Raw genomic sequence first — 17,240 nt, 5'->3', positions numbered from 1 at the left:
CTGTCTGGCATTTCCTCAAAAGGTTAAACACAGAATTACCACATGACCCAACCATTCCACTCCTAGGCTTATACACAAGAAAAAATGAAAATGTATGTCCACATAAAAACTTGCACATGAATATTCACAGCAGCACTATCCACAATAGCCAAAAAGTGAAAAAATCCATCAATAGATAAATGGATAAATTGTGGTATATCCATATGATGGCAAATTAGCCACAAAAAGGAATAAAATACTGACACATACTGTAACATGGATGAATCTTGAAAACATTATACTTAGTGAAAGAAGTCAGTCACAAAAGACCATACACAGTATGATTCCACTTATATGAAATGTCCAGAACAGGCAAATCCATAAAGAAAGTAGACTGGTGATTGCTAGGGGGGTTGGGGGAATTGGGTAGTGACTACTACAGGGTTTCTTTTCTGCATGATAAAAATGTCCTAAAATTTATTACAGTGCTGGTTGCCTGAATATATTAAAAGCCATTGAATTGTACACTTTAAATGGGTGGATTGTAGAGTATGTGAATTATATCTCGATAAAGCTGTTATACATATATATAAATATAAGAGCCCTAAGTTCAATATAGTAGCCTAAGTAAAGCTCTAATTTACCACAAGATCCTTGTTTGATACAGAGTTAAGAATCCATCTGTAATGATCATTATAGCATACTTAAAAGCTATCTTTTTTAATACTTTAAAAATAATTAAAAATTTTCTGATCAGGATAACCCATTAATTTTCTGGCACTTTTCTGTAAATGTTTTTCAAATTCTCTTCCCTCCCTCTAACAGAAAGAAACCCAGGTGAGACAAAAGTGCTGGAAACCTGTAGGACAAAGAGAGACAAAAAGAAACAGGAGGAGAATATAGGATTGACATTGACAAGTTGGATATAAACTTGTGTATTTTTCTACAGCTGCTATACCTCTATTAATCAACAAATCAAATAGTTAATTTCAAAATCTACAAGACATATTATTTGGATCCATAACAGTAAGTCATTTAAAAAAAATACTTACCCCAGATCCGTAAGTGGAGGCTTATCTCTTCCTCTTCTATAGCAAAGGTAAATCTGTGGCCCCACTAGACTTCCATTATTGAGATCAGCTGACAATCCAGTTGGGGTAACATCAATACAAATATAATCCCGTGGCACTTCTTCCCCAAGAGATTTAATAATAACTGAAACATCTGTGATGGGTTCTTTTGGTTTAGCTACTTTATGACAGGCATCATTGAAGTGAATTTCTTCTTCAAGAGGCTTTGAAACATCAGTTAATCCTGCTACAACAAAGTAGTCAGCAACACGAGGTCCCTTGTCTTCAATCATCTTCCATTATATAAAGTTACATCTAAAAGGAAAGTAAAAAACAGTATTCTCCTATAATAAACCAAATAAATATAACTGGTTCATGTGCAAATAAGAAAAACTACAAAAAGATCACTATCCCCCCCATAAACACACTAGTAGTATACATTTTACTTTTATATGTAAAAAGCATGCCTTTTTTAAATGGTGAGTATATCTTTTCCATTTTTAATCATAAAAGTAATGCATGAATTTCCAATTTTGGCAAGATAGAAACCTAGATTACCTAAGTAATGTAAAAGATCCTTTTAAATGCATAGATTAACTTGTAAGAAATGTAAGGGAAACTCCCAGGGCCCCAAAACATTGAAGAAACCAAAAGCCAGAATGCAGTCTAGAAATTAACACTGGGTGAGGAAATTTGCTACTCTCCCCAATAATCAAGGGGCTTTTGTTTCAAAAGGCAATATAGGGACAGACGACAAGACATTGGGACCACATAAGATAGGGAATTGGAACTGAGACACTTGTATAAAGCCAAGAACTTCAAAGGACTATACTTCCAAAGAGTGGGTTTTAAAAACCCATCCACTGGCACTGGGAGATAATAAAGTTGTTTGCCTCAATCTAAACCCTGGTTTTGTTGGGGGGGAAGTCTCCTCTGAGAATTCATAATAATAGGCCTATTCACTTTGGGATTTGGAGTTTGAACTTAAGCCATCTACATGGTTCCAGGAAGCTACAAACTGAGAAATTAATAATGAAAGCATTCCCAGGCTAGTGATATGTCCTTGGGAAGCAAATGTAAAACAGTCCTAGTGGGTACACCCTCAACCTAGGTGTTCCCACAAATAAAGCCCAGCTGAAGAAAAACTCCTATTCCAAAATTACAAAAACACGCAAGGAAAAACTCTACCAGAAATGAGTCTCAACAAATACAACAAACATCATAATTTCAAATAATAAACAGAGGTAAATGATTATAACAGTAATACATCCTTAAAACAAATTCAAAGGAAAAATGCACAAAGAATCTATCGTGTATTTGCAAACACTTTAATAACAAAATCTCCTTCAGTTTTCTAGTATCACTTAAATCTTTTTTTCTTTAACCTAAGGAATACATTCCACAGTACTGTCATTACTTACATACCACTGTTAGAGACAGGATCAAGATGGCCAACTAGACAGAGGTACTATGTGCCTCCTCCATGGGGAGGAACCAGAATAGTTAGCATATTCTCACATTTCAAATAGATTTTCCAGGGCAGAACACTAGAGAAAAGGAGAAGGTTCAGAGCAACTTTCCCAGCTGAGGACTGGCTAACAGTCAGGAGAAGCTCCTGGATGCGGGAAACAGTAAGAAAGAAGCCCTCAGGATTCTACTCACTAAGACAAGCTTTTACAATCTTCGATACAAAACAACCCCACAACCCACACAGGTCAGGGACAGGGAAGCCCAGACTTCTACACATTCCTCGGACAATTCCCACTGCCCTGCTACAGGCTCCTGTGAGACTGAGACTGCACTGTTCATGGTCTCTTGCCCATACCACTTGCCTGAAAGGAATTGTGCCCTATTTGATTGCAGGCCGACACCCAATGCCATTTTAAGAGTTTAACTCTGGGCTGCCCTCCACCCTCAGGCTGCATTCAAGATGACATGACTGCAGCAACCACCTGGCCAGGAAGGGCCAGAGGAGATCAAGCTCTCCTAAATACACTTAAGACAATACTCACTATCCTTTTACAGGCAGCTGTGGGACTGGGGACTAGCCTGCCCAATCCATTGGAGCTACCAGTAACACCAACATGGACCACTTGGGTCCTGATGGGCAATACCACCACTAATGCCATCTCCCACATCATACCACCTGCTCAGGGGCCTGAGAAGCCACCTACACAACCAGCCCTCTGCTCCAACTACTAGCTTGTGAGCAAGCCAATTGAAGGCCCAAGAATTAGCCCCCCAACACATTAACACTGCTGCCAACATAAGCTGCTCTGGGGCCTAAAATTAGCATACTCAGCCCACTGCTTCCACCACTGGGGCCCAAAGACAGGTTCGGCTGCCACTCAAGTCCCTAGCAAAACTTCACCACAGCCTCAACTAATAACTATTCCCTAAACCACCAAGGAAATCACAGATACCACTGACCCTGTGTACTGCCTAAGAAATCATATGAAGATCACACTACTGCAGGCACCCAAAATCAAAGTCAGAGTGTCCTACTCAACCAACAACATATATATGCCTTCACGAACAAATTCTCCCCTTCAAAAGCAATTTCAAAAAATTAGAACAAGTGATTGTTACATCAGATGCACAGATATCAATGGAAGGATGTAGGAAAAATGAAAAAGAAAGGAAATACGACACCACCTAAGGATCACAACAATTGTCCAGCAACAGAACCCAATCAAAAACAATTCCTCATTAATGACAAATAAGGAATTCCAAATATTGATTCTAAAGAAGCTCAATGAGATGGAGGAGAAATCTGAAAACCAATACAAAGAAATCAGAAAATCAATTCAGAATATAAATGAGAAATTTACCAAGGAGATTGATATCATAAAAAAAAAATCCAAACAGAAATTCTAGATCTGAAAAATTCATTGAAGGAAATACAAAAAACACTCAGAAGCTTCAAGAATAGATTAGAGCAAGCAGAAGAAAGAATCTCACAACTTGAAGATAAATCTTTTGAAATAATCCAGTCAGACAAATATAAGGAGAAAAGAATAAATAAATAAGGAGAAAAGAATGAGCAAACCCTTCAAGATGTCTGGGGACTACTTATAAATTAACAGTATTCCCAAGAGGGAAGAGAGAGCAAAAAGTTTAGAAAACCTATTTAAGGAAATAATCAATGAAAACTTCTCAGGACTACCAAGAGAGACATTCAGATATAAGAGGCCCAATGATCCCTAGGCAAATACATTGGAAAAATGACTTCACCATGGCATATTCTAATTAGAATGACTAAAGTTGAAGTGAAAGGGAGAATTTTTAAATTAGCAAGAGAAAAGCATGTAGTCACCTATAAAGGACAGTCCATCAGACTAGCAGAGGACCTCTCAGCAGGCCAGAAGAGAATGGAATGGCATTTTCAAAAGTGCTGAAAGAAAAAAAACTGCCAATCAAGAATTTTATATCCTGTCAGACTAAGCTTCATAAATGAAGGAGAAATAAAGTCCTTCCCTGACAAGCAAATGCTAGCAGAATTCATCACCACTAGACCAGTCCTACAGGAAATACTCAAAGGAGTCTTAAATGTGGAAACTAAAGGACAATATTCACCATCACAAAAACACACGAAGATATAAAACTCACAGGTCTTATAAAACAAGCACACAAAGGAGGAAGAGAAAGGAATTAAATGACAACATGACAGAAGTTCAGCAAGCCACAAAGAGAAAAAGAAAGAAACAAGGAAATTATAATAAACAATTAGAAATCACCTAACAAGGCTGGGCATGGGTGGGGGCTCACACCCATAATCCTAGCACTCTGGGAGGCCAAGGCAGGAGGACTGCTTGAGCTCAGGAGTTTGAGACCAGCCTGAGCAAGAGCAAGACCCTGTCTCTACTAAAAATACAAAAATTAGCCAGGTGTCATGGGGCACACCTGTAGTCCCAGCTACTCAGGAGGCTGAGGCAGGAGGATCGCTTGAGCCCAGGAGTTTGAGGTTGCAGTGAGCTACAATGATGCCACTACACTCTACCCCTGCGACAGAATGAGACTCTGTCTCAAAAAAAAAAAAAAAAAAAAGAAAGAAAGAAAGAAAAAGAAATCAACTAACAGAACAACAAGAATAAAGCCTCACATATCAATATTAACCTTGAACATAAATGATTAAATGCCCACTTAAAAGATAAAGATTGGCAGAATGGATAAAAAACTTGATGCAACTATATGCTGCTCACAAGAAACTCACCATACCCATAAATATATATGCACCCAACATCAGAACACCCAGATTCACAAAACAAATATTACTAGACCTAAAGAAAGAGATAAACAGCAAAAACAATAATAGTGGGGGACTTCAATCATCAAGATAGAAAATCAACAAAGAAACATTGGACTTAAATTGAACTTCAGAATAAATGGACTTAACAGACATATACAGAAAATTCCACCCAACAACTACAGAATATACATTCTTTTCATCAGCACATGAACGTTCTCCAAGATAGACCACATTTTAGACCACAAGTCTCAACCAATTTTTAAAAATCAAGTCATATCAAGTATATTCTCAGACCTCAGTGGAATAAAGCGAGAAAATGATATGAAGAGGAACTTCAGAAACTATACAAACACATGGAAATTAAACAACTTGCTCCCAAACAATCACTGGGTCAATGAAGAAATAAAGAAGAAAATTTAAAATTTTTGGGAAACTAATGAAAATGAAAACACAACATGCTAAAATCTGTGGGATACAGCAAAAGCAGTACTAACAGGGAATTTTTATAGTATTAAATGCCTACATCAAAAAAGTAGAAAGACCGCAAGTTAACCTAACATTGCACCTCAAGGAACTAGAAAAACAACAAGAAACCAAACCCACAGTTAGAAGAAGGAAAAATATAACAAAGATCAAGAGCAAAAACTAAGTAAAATAGAGAACAACAACAAACAAAAAAAAACCCCACAAATTAAAAGTTGGTTCTTTGAAAAAATAAACAAAATTGATAAACCACTAGCTAGACTAACCACGAAAAGAAGAAAGAAGATCCAAATAAACACAATCAGAAATTAAAAAGAAGATATTACAACTGATGCCACATAAATACAAATGATTGGGCCAGGCATGGTGGCTCACATCTGTAATCCTAGAACTTTGGAAGTCTGAGTTGGAAATTCCTTTTCATTAGATCTTTCTGGTTCACAAATTTTTATAATTTGATCTCATTCACAATTGAATAAACTAAATAACTACTAAAAGGAAACAAATTATTGTTCTTTATTAAAAAATTTTAAAAAGATCAATTTTAAAGTGATAATAAAATCCTTTTACATTTACTGACAGAAAAGTAAATTATATATCACTCTTGTTCCCTCATCTGTTGTTGTTTTCCATTTACTCATTTGGGGTAGGGGGTAGTTGGGAAGGTAACAAAATATTTTAAGGCATAGCTGACAAAGTATTACAATGCCAAGAACATAGTTGGCAACATTACAGATGATATCTTAAAAGATCAAAATTTTCTTTAATTCATTCAAGCAGAGTTTATAATACTGAAAATGCACCTCTACTTTTAATTTTAAATCACCTGTTTTTAAAGTAAGATTGTGGTTTAGAAGCTAGAGGGAAGGCACTGTTAAAAGTTACAAGGCAAAGAAAATATTGAGGCCGGGCGCGGTGGCTCACGCCTGTAATCCTAGCACTCTGGGAGCCCGAGGCAGGTGGATCGTTTGAGCTCAGGAGTTCAAGACCAACCTGAGCAAGAGCGAGACCCCGTCTCTACTAAAAATAGAAAGAAATTATATGGACAGCTAAAATATATATACAGAAAAAATTAGCCGGGCATGGTGGCGCATGCCTATAGTCCCAGCGACTCGGGAGGCTGAGGCAGGAGGATCGCTTGAGCCCAGGAGTCTGAGGTTGCTGTGAGCGAGGCTGATGCCACGGCACTCTATCCGGGCAACAGAGTGAGATGCTGTCTCAAAAAAAAAAAAAAAAAATTAAAAAAAAGAAAATATTGAAAATCCTTAATATAGAAATTAATATTTAGTATTTCCTAACAATTCTATTAAACCAAGAAATTTACATTAGCATGTGAATTTGCAATACTCATGGAAAATATTAAATATATATTAAAACAAAATACGTTGTGTTGGCAAGAACCACCATAAATTATCAATACTTGCAAAGAACATTTGAGGAAAACATTCCTAGCTACACACAAAACTTGGATTTTCAGTGTTGTACATCAAAGTAAAAACTCCTAAACAATAGGAGGTCAATTTCTTTAGATTCACTTTTGGAAACTGGGGGACCACAAAAAAAATGTATTTGATCTAACAGTTCTCTAAATAATCACAGTAATATTAAGCCCTGAAATAACTTTACTCAAACTAAGTAACAATAATACTACATCATTAACCAATGACTGTTTTTTACTTCTTTGTTCAACATGACATAAAGATAAAATGTTTATAGACATCTTAAAATTTTAGATACCTGCTTATCTATTACTTCACTTTAAATTACATCTATTTTCTTTGAAAACAGAAAACAAAAAGGATATGCTCCTATTCCTAAAAGGTTCAAGAGAACTAAATTGAGAAGTCATTACAAGAAAGCTCTTACCCATTTGTCAACCAATGGAGACTGATTTGTTTTTTCTCCTTTTCAATCTCTGCCCAATCAATTCAGGTTCTTTTTTTATTTCTTCTCTCACTCCATTAGGTCAAAGTAGTTAAGCATTTGCTAACTCTAAGGACAAGAAAAGACAAGAGTGGAGATCAAAGGAAATATTATAAAAATATATGAAAACCAAAAAATTCTGAACATAAAAAGTTTTGCTAATTAACTATTACTGAAAGGGTAAAGGTGCAAAAGCCTCCCAGACAGAGCCTGATAAATAGTCACAAATTCAGAATTATATATGAAAATGCTCTATAACATAAGGAACCAGTTCAACTTTCTTGACCCCAACTCCAGTTCACTTAAATAAGATAGAAGAAATTTTCTGGGTTTTTTCGTTACATTATTCCACAATTAAGAACCTATTCCAGCTCATTTTATGTTAAACTATCAAAACTAAACTAGAGACCTTCATTCTCATCTTTCCTAAACTTCATCTTTCATCTTTCTTCCAATCAAGGTAATTTATCTACTGTCTTTCAAATACAGCTTTGCCCTTTTGCTCTTTGATTACACACTGTTTCCTCTTTCTAGGCAACATATGTTCAAAATATTTTTCAAAACAATTGAAATGTATGTGGAGTTTCATATAAACTTTATGAATTGTACAAAGTAGCCAAAAGAAAAAGAAAATCAACAACTTCATTCACAGTAAATCAGGTTTGTCTTCCACCATGTTTCCTAATCTTTGAGAACAAAAAAGATCCTTCTAATCCATAATCACAGAATACAATTTTTTTTTATTTAATAAGCATTTTCTAAATTGCTATAATCTTCATAATTATACTAAATGACTACATAATTTTCCATCAAATAGAAATATACACTATAACCAGTATCCTATTTTTCCATTCCTAGCTAGTACCCAAAGTATGGTAGGTAGCTGCTTTAAAAATATTTATTAATTGGGCCGGACACGGTGGCTCACACCTGTAATCCTAGCACGCTGGGAGGCTGAGGTGGGAGGATTGCTTGAGGAAAAGAGTTTGAGACCAGCCTGAGCAAAGGCAAGACCCTGTCTCTATTAAAAATAGAAAAAAACTAGCCAGGTGTGGTGGCATGCGCCTGTAGTCCCAGCTACTCAGGAGGCTGAGACAGGAGAATTACTTGAGCCCAGGAGTTGGACTTTGCAGAGAGCAATGATGATGATGCCACTACACTCTAGTCACGGTGACAGAGCAAGACCTCTGTCTAAAAACAAAAAATTTTTATTAAATAAAAGTTTACTTTATAAACTTCCTCAAGTACATTATTCTAAATATAATGGCTTTTGTTATGTAATTCAGAGTAATTTTTCTGAACCTCAATTACCTTAAATACCGTAGTTGTTGACATAGATAAATGAGATGATTTGAATCTAGTAACCAATAACCACCACAATTAGGGCTCTAGGCAAAATTAGAAATGTATTAAATGTATTAAATATATTAATATAAATCTATTTAATAATTTACATTTTATGATTTTAAACTTAAACATTAATTTATTAAATATAGACATAGTTACATTAATTTAAACATAGTATAATTTATTAAATGTGGTATATAATTATTAGAATTAAATTTTTTTTTTTTTTTGAGACAGGATCTCACTCTGTCACCCCAGCTAAAGTGCAGTGGTGCGATCATAGCTCACCGTAACCTCAAACTCCTGGGCTCAAGCAATCTTCCCACCTCAGCCTCCCAAAGTGCTAGGATTACAGGCATGAGCCACCACACCCAGCCAGAAATAAATATTTCTAATAAATACTTATTAAGATCTGACACTATTCTAGGAGTTGGTGATAACAGAAATGAAAGCAGTAGCCTCTGCCTTCACAGAATTTTTTGTTTAGTTCTACCTTTCCTCATCTCTTTCTATACTTTTATTCCATCTCTAGCCATCCTTTCTCCTATCATCCTTCCACATTCCAAGTGCTTGCCTTCACCCTGCCCAAAGTTTCCCTATCAGTTTCTCCCCTAAAAGTCCCATGCACAGAAGTTACACTACTGTATTTTCCCTTTCCCCCAAGCTCCTTGAAAACTGGCACTCTTTCAGCATCAGCATCCCATGGTGATTTTGAAAGGAAGGAAATCTTATTTGTATATTTGTATATCATATTTACTAGTTTGACATTTTTAAAAAAGGTTTAACCTACCCAAGGCAAACTTAATTTTTTAAATGTAAGCTTTATAACCCAAATAGATGGACTAGATGGGGAAGATTTCTTGAACAAGGGGGACTTACTTGTCCCCTAATATACTTTGGAACCATTGCCCCCAATATCTATCCTCAAGCAAAAACCGACTTAAAATCAAAATATAAATGTGTAATCTGACAGCTCTTTCAAAAGATTATCAACACCTGATTTATAAAAATTTAAGATAGGAATAATAGACATTTAGAGAGGAAAGGATCTTATTATTAGTCCAATCCCTCATTTTATAGCCAAAAACCCTAAATCACAGAAAGTGGCTTACTTAACGATACCCAGCTAGTTACTGGCAGAGCTTGAAAGAACTCAAGTCCCTTAATCTAGTATTTTTTACATTGAGGATTTTGCCTCTAATAAATAATGTTGAATTAATATTGATCCAAGGCACATCTTTTTTGGGGGGGGGTGGTGACAGAGTCTCGTGATATTGCCTGGGCTAGAGTGCCATGGCGTCAGCCTAGCTCACAGCAACCTCAAACTCCCGGGCTCAAGCAATCCCTCTGCCTCAACCTCCCCAGTAGCTGGGACTACAGGCATATGGCACCATGCCTATCTAATTTTTTCTATATATGTTTTTAGTGGTCCAGCTAATTTCTTTCTATTTTCAGTAGAGAAGGAGGTCTCGCTCTTGCTCAGGCTGGTCTCGAACTCCTGACCTCAAGCAATCCTCCCGCATTGGCCTCTCAGAGTGCTAGGATTACAGGCTTGAGCCACCGTGCCCAGCCAAGACATCTTTCAATAAATTTTGTGTCACTTGTTACCCGTAATTATTATGTTGTGAATATATTCCAAATTCTTAAGAGTTCTGATAAATTAATGCACTGTGTTTAATACAGAAAACAGCTAATTGAAACAAATCAAAATGAGAACCAAAAACTACTTACACGCTAGCAAAAGTCTCTCTCTGAAAATGATGCCAGATCTCAATTTGTGAATTCTGCAGGTCTCAGAGTTTGAGAAATACTGTATTGAAAAGAATAAGAATTGAACTCGAATTAATTCCAAATATTTCCCCCTAATATGTCTGTGGATACTTAAAATTTTGTTAACAATGATAATTTTCTAACAAACCGACTACATTTGTTTTCATATGGTTAAGAGCCATAAGTAATTTTCAAACATCAGCTCTTTCAGAAAACACATTTCAGTCAAGAATAGACACATTCTTAAAAAACAAACAAACAAACAAACAAACAAAACCGAAAACCAGCAGATAAGGGGGAGAAAGACAGAAAGCAAAAGAAAATGTAAGGGCACAAAAGAGGAAGTATAGAGTAAGAAGTGTGAGAAAGACAAACATGCCTATTTTTGGAGCATTATGTATAGTGTCTCATCCACAGGGGAAAAATATTCAAATTTAAGACAATTCAAATATAGACTCAAGTAACTTCCATATACGTAACATGTTTCAAAGAAGTCAATACCCAAAAGTACTTTCCTTGTATTATAAATTTGGAAGATACTACAGTCAGCCCTCTGTATCTACAGATTCGACCACACCCATGGATTTGACCAACCACAGGCTGAAAATGTTAAAAAATAAAACTAAATTAAAAGTAATATAGCAATAAAAATAACACAAATTTTAAGAACTATAGAGTATGACTATTTACATAGCATTTAATTGTATTAGGTTCCATAAGTAATCCAGAGATGATTTAAAGCATATAGGAGAATAAATATAGGTTATATGCAAATACACCTTTTTTTGGTCCAAAGTTAGTGGTTTTTCTTTACTTGCTTTTTTGTTTTTTGAGATAGGGACCTCGCTAAGTTGCCCTGGCTGGTCTCCAACTCCTGGGCTCAAACAATCCTCCTGACTCAGCCTCCCAGGTAGCTGGGATTCCAGGCGTGTGCCACCACACACAGCTATGCCACTTTATACAAAGGACTTGAGCATCTGTGGATTTTGGTATCAGTGGGAGTGGGGAGTGGGTGTGGGGTGGGGAGTGTCTCAGCACCATTGCCCCATGGATACCTAGGGACAATCGTATTTAAATAGAATCAGTTATATCAAATGTCATCAGGGAACCAAAGTCTTCTGATCAAGATAATACGCAATGTTGTATTACGGGATTCAATATGTCATTATCGGCCAGGCAAGGTAGCTCACGCCTATAATCCTAGCACTCTGGGAGGCCGAGGCAGGCGGATTGTTTGAGCTCAGGAGTTCGAGACCAGCCTGAGCAAGAGCGAGACCCCATCTCTACTGAAAATAGAAAGAAATTAGCTGGACAATTAAAAATATATATAGAAAAAATTAGCCAGGCATGGTGGCATATGCCTGTAGTCCCAGCTACTGGGGAGGCTGAGGCAGAGGGATTGCTTGAGCCCGGGAGTTTGAGGTTGCTGTGAGCTAGGCTGATGCCATGGCACTCTAGCCTGGGCAACAGAGTGAGACTCTGTATCAAAAAAAAAAAAAAAAAGAAGAAGAAGAAAAGAAAAAAAAAAAGAATATTTGAATATACCTCCATAAAACTAGGGGGAAGCATATATGAAGGATAAAAGTGACAAAAGGCTGGTGGGTTTGTAAAAGTGCAGAAACAGTCACAATTTGTGACCCTGGCGACAATGGTGGTATTTTTGAGCCTGTTATGTGAAAAAGAAACTCAATGCTTCAAACACACACACACACGCACACACACCCAACCCCTACCACTGCCTCCATAAAGCTGGCCAAAACTACCTCCCTTCTCTCCTTCTCACCTCAGTCACTTCTCAGAACAGTCAACTTGGGCTTTTAGGGGGTTTTTTTGTTTGGCAGGTTGGTTATTTATGATGGGGTGAAGCAGGAATCATGAATGAGTAGATAAAGGAATTGAAAAGAGAAGTACACGTGTTAATCAAGAGTCAATCAGAGTAGTGAAGTACAAAGCATTCTGCCAATTGCCTACGCTGGTTTTGTTTAATGGTAGTAGGTACAACTTTATAGGGGAAAAAATTGATATAAAACAATATTTTATAAAGTAACATGTATATATATGCTCTTTCATCTAAAATTATAAAATTTCAGTATTGATCAATCATTTTAGAGATGTAGCTTTTAAAATTAGATTAGGCTTATACTATGTATTATTTTCACTTTTTAAAAAATTTAATGGATATATAATAGTTATACACATGTCTATTTTCATAAAAACTATGCTTTTTATAAGCTTTGGAAATTATGTTCTTTATAAGCTACCATTTTCAGTCATCCACCATAAAGAGTTCTATGCTTGAACAGGAAAAAAAGTAAAACTGACTTATCATAAAAGTAAACTAACAAACCAACCAACCACTAGTGGAAAAATTTGAAAAGAGTCTGAAAACAAATGATCAGTGACATCTCATTCTAACAAGTGACGTCAAAGTTACAGAACAAAACGATCAGAATACTCTAAAATCTACAACTGTCCTTTGAAAAAGGCAGTAATCATTACCACATGAAGGACAGGTATGAAAAATGTTTTAAGTTTCATTAAGTTAAATGGTACAGAAATTCACTTCAGTCATACTGAACTACTCACAGTTCTCCCTTTACACAACTCCCTGCCACCTTTGCAAATTCAGTTCCTTCTACCAGAATACCCCTAATCCAATGGCTGACTCCTATGTAATATTTGAGACATGCTCTTTGAAGCCTTTCCTATCCTTTTCACCGTGAGAGATTGTCATTCTCTTTTTTTATGCTACTAGAATATCCTGCATATAACTCTATTATGACTATCACATTAATACTGTAATTATTTTTTTGAATATCTACTCAACTAGATTATGAATTCTTTGACAGTAGGCAATGCTACATCTTAATCTCTGTAAATATCTGTTTTAGCACACTCCCTGGCAGAGAGTAGGCAGTCAGTAAATGTTTACTAAAGAATGACATGATGTATTATGTTATTAATATAAGGTTAAAGAAGGTATATATCAACACACATGTGTTAATAAAATAATATGATTCAAACTTCAAATTCTGTATGCAAAAGCTAAAAAATCTTCTCCATTGGGTTTTACTTGAAAAGGGGAGATATTTTTACATCTTTCACAAAAATCACCTATGGATTGGAGATAAAATAATTTAAGTTCTTTATTACTATATAAAGCCACTGAGAGGTATCTTTTCTTATTTCATAAAAAATCTTAATTTTATTCCTCATCAGTTAGTATTCCTTTAAAATTGCCACCTTTCAGAATATCTATTTACCCACACATCTGTCCACTGAGATCTGTGCACCCTGCATCTACTTCCTTCACATAAAAATTGGGCCTGAAAGTCATGTTCTATGAAATCTTGGCTTCATCAGCCATAGCTGATTAGACCAGACATAGATACTTGCCTCAAACTGAATTTTCTTCCAGAGTAGTTTAGAAGGGAATCACAGAACCATAAGCAAATATATGAACTTAAGAGTGAGAAGACATGTCCAGCCATGTACAGTGGTGAAAGACAACATGTAGGGACAGAAAAATAAAATGGACAAGTAGGGAAATGCAGAGAAGTTATGCTGCTCAAGGGAAGTAAGAACATAGTTGCCTGGGTTACTGATGAGTATTCAGTTCCTGGTTCCTGTCCTCTTCACGAGCCTTGGCTCTACTTCTATCATTGGGTACTGTGAAATTCCCAGTATCCTTGCCATTAATTCCCTTTTTTGAGTAAGTTACTTTGAATTTGGTTATTTACAAACAAAAGAAATTTGATTAAGCAAACCTCAAAAAAGAAAAGGTAAAGTAGGAATATCAAAATATCAGTTAATCACAGAAGGAAAAAAAGCCTTGACATTCCTCAGCATAAGAAAATGAAAAATATTCACCAACCACAGCAGGTTCGAACAACATCCTATAAATACAACTTCAGTACAGTTGTCAGTGTGAATAAAATTCTATCACAAAGTTCTAATATTCAGAAAAATGAGAGTAAGGGATAGAGAATATATTACAATTTGAACAAATCATTTTAAAAAATACAACCTATTACAATTTTGACCAAAAAGGGAGTGAGGTATATCTTTTCTGGTGATAATAGCCAATCCTGTCTAACAAGCCAAAATACCATCACATAGTTTTCTCCATCGATCTACACCCATTTCTCTGAAGACATGGCACTTCAGAGTCCTCAACTAAAATACTCAGTGCTAAAAGATACCTTTAAAAAAAGAAAGCATTTCCCAATAGCACAATCATTACAGGTATACCTCAAAGATATTACGGATTAGGTTCCAGATCACTGAAATAAAGCAAATATCGCAATAAAGCAAGTCAAATGAATTTTTTGGTTTCCCGTGGATATAAAAGTTATGTCTACACTCTACCGTAGTAAGTGTGCAATAGCATTGTCTAAAAAAATGTACATATCTTGGCCGGGCATGGTGGCTCACACCTGTAATCCTAGCACTCTGGGAGGCAGAGGCGGAAGGATAGCTCGAGGTCAGGAGTTCAAGACCAGCCTGAGGAAGAGTGAGACTCCGTCTCTACTAAAAATAGAAAGAAATTAGCTGAACAACTAAAAATATATAGAAAAAATTAGCTGGGCATGGTGGCGCATGCCTGTAGTCCCAGCTACTCAGGAGGCTGAGGCAGCAGGATCGCTTGAGCCCAGGAGTTTGAGGTTGCTGTGAGCTAGGCTGATGCCATGGCACTCTAGCCCGGGCAACAGAGTGAGACTCTGTCTCAGAAAAATAAAAAATGTACATATCTTAATTTAAAAATACTTTATTGCTAACAAATGCTAACAATCCTATGAGCCTTCAGCAAGCTGTAATCTTTTTGTTAATGGAAGGTCTTGCCTAGATGTTGGTGGCTGCTGACTGATCAGGGTGGTGGTTACTGAAGAATAGGGTGGCTGTGGCAATTTCTTAAAAGACAACAATGAAGCATGTGGCACTGATTGACTTTTCCTTTAATTAAAGATTTCCCTGTGGCATTTTACCCACCATAAAACTTCTTTCAAAATTGGAGTCAATCCTCTCAAACCTTGCTGCTGCTTTACCAACTAAGTTTATGGAATATTCTAAATCCTTTGGTGTCATTTCAACAACGTTCACAGCATTTTCACCAGGAGTAGATTCCATCTCAAGAAGTCATTTTCTTTGCTCATCCATAAGAACCAACACTTCATCTGTTCAAGTTTTATTATAAGACTTCAGCAATTCAGTCACATCTTCATGACCCATTTCTAATTCTAGTTCTCTTGATATTTCCACCACATAAGCAGTTATTATACTTCTTCCACTAAAGTCTTGAACCCCTCAAAATCATCTATGACTGATGAATCCATTCTATAACATTTTCAATCGACTTTGCCCAGATCCATCAGAAGAATCATTATCTATGGTAGCTATAGCCTTACAAAATGTATATCTTAAATAATAAGACTTGAAAGTCAAAATTACTCCTTGATCTATGGGCTGCAGAATGGATGTTGTATTAGTAGGCAAGAAAAGAACATTAATCTCCTTGTACACCCCATTAGAGCTCTTGGGTAACTTGTCAATGAGCACTAAAATTTTAAAGAAATCTTTTTTTCTAAGTAGCAGGTCTCAACAGTGGACTTAAAATGCTGTAAACAGATGTGCTGTCATCCAGGCTTTGTTGTTCCATTTATAGAGCACAGGCAGAATAGATTTAGCATAATTCTTAAGAGCTCTAGGATTTTGAGAATGGTAAATGATCATTGGCTTCAACTTAAAGTCACCGGCTGCATTAGCACCTAACAAGAGAATCAGCCTGTCATTTGAAGCTTGGAAACCAAGTGCTGACTTCTCCTCTCTGGCTATGAAAATCCTAGAAAGCATATTCTTCCAATAGAAGGTTGTTTCATATACATTAAAAATGTGTTATTTAATGTAGTCACCTTAATCAATTATGTTGGCTAGATCTTCTGGATCACTAGCTGCAGCTTCTGCATCAGCGCTTGCTGCTTCACCTTGCACTTTTACATTATGGAGATGGCTTCTTTCCTTAAACCTCATGAACCAACTTCTGTAACTTCAAACTTTTTTTCTGCAGCTTCCTCACCTTTCTCAGCCTTCACAGAATTGAATAGAGTTAGGGCCTCACTCTCGATTAGGCTTTGGCTTAAGGGAATGTTGTGGCTGGTTTGATCTTCTATCTAGACCACTCAAACTTTGTCCACATCAGCAAGAAGGCTGTTTCACTTTCTTATCATTTGTTTGTTCACTGGAGTAGCACTTTCAATTTCCTTTGAGAACTTGTCCTTTGCATTCACAACTTGATTAAGGTGCAGGAGGCCTACTTTTGGCCTATCTCAGCTTTCAACATGCCTTCCGCAGTAAGTTTAATCATTTCTAGCTTTGGATTTAGAGACCTGCGACCCTTCCTTTCACTTGAACACTTACAGGCC

The 17,240-nt window shown here is 36.4% G+C and overlaps 1 protein-coding gene across 1 annotated transcript in view; it reads right to left on the bottom strand.

The window, feature by feature from the left end:
* Positions 1–17,240, bottom strand: part of DENND4A (DENN domain containing 4A) — a 109,850-nt gene that overhangs the window by 82,876 nt on the left and 9,734 nt on the right. The window contains exons 2-4 of the mRNA XM_069482664.1: positions 10,783–10,861; positions 7,648–7,773; positions 1,032–1,364 (exon numbers count right to left, since the gene is read on the bottom strand). Coding sequence (XP_069338765.1) covers positions 1,032–1,342 — 311 coding nt within the window. The 5' untranslated portion in view covers positions 1,343–1,364; positions 7,648–7,773; positions 10,783–10,861. The remainder of the gene's footprint in view (positions 1–1,031; positions 1,365–7,647; positions 7,774–10,782; positions 10,862–17,240) is intronic.

This window comes from Eulemur rufifrons, chromosome 2, assembly GCF_041146395.1.
Source record: "Eulemur rufifrons isolate Redbay chromosome 2, OSU_ERuf_1, whole genome shotgun sequence".
Lineage (NCBI taxonomy): Eukaryota > Metazoa > Chordata > Mammalia > Primates > Lemuridae > Eulemur > Eulemur rufifrons.
This window is presented reverse-complemented; position numbering and strand designations above follow the sequence as displayed.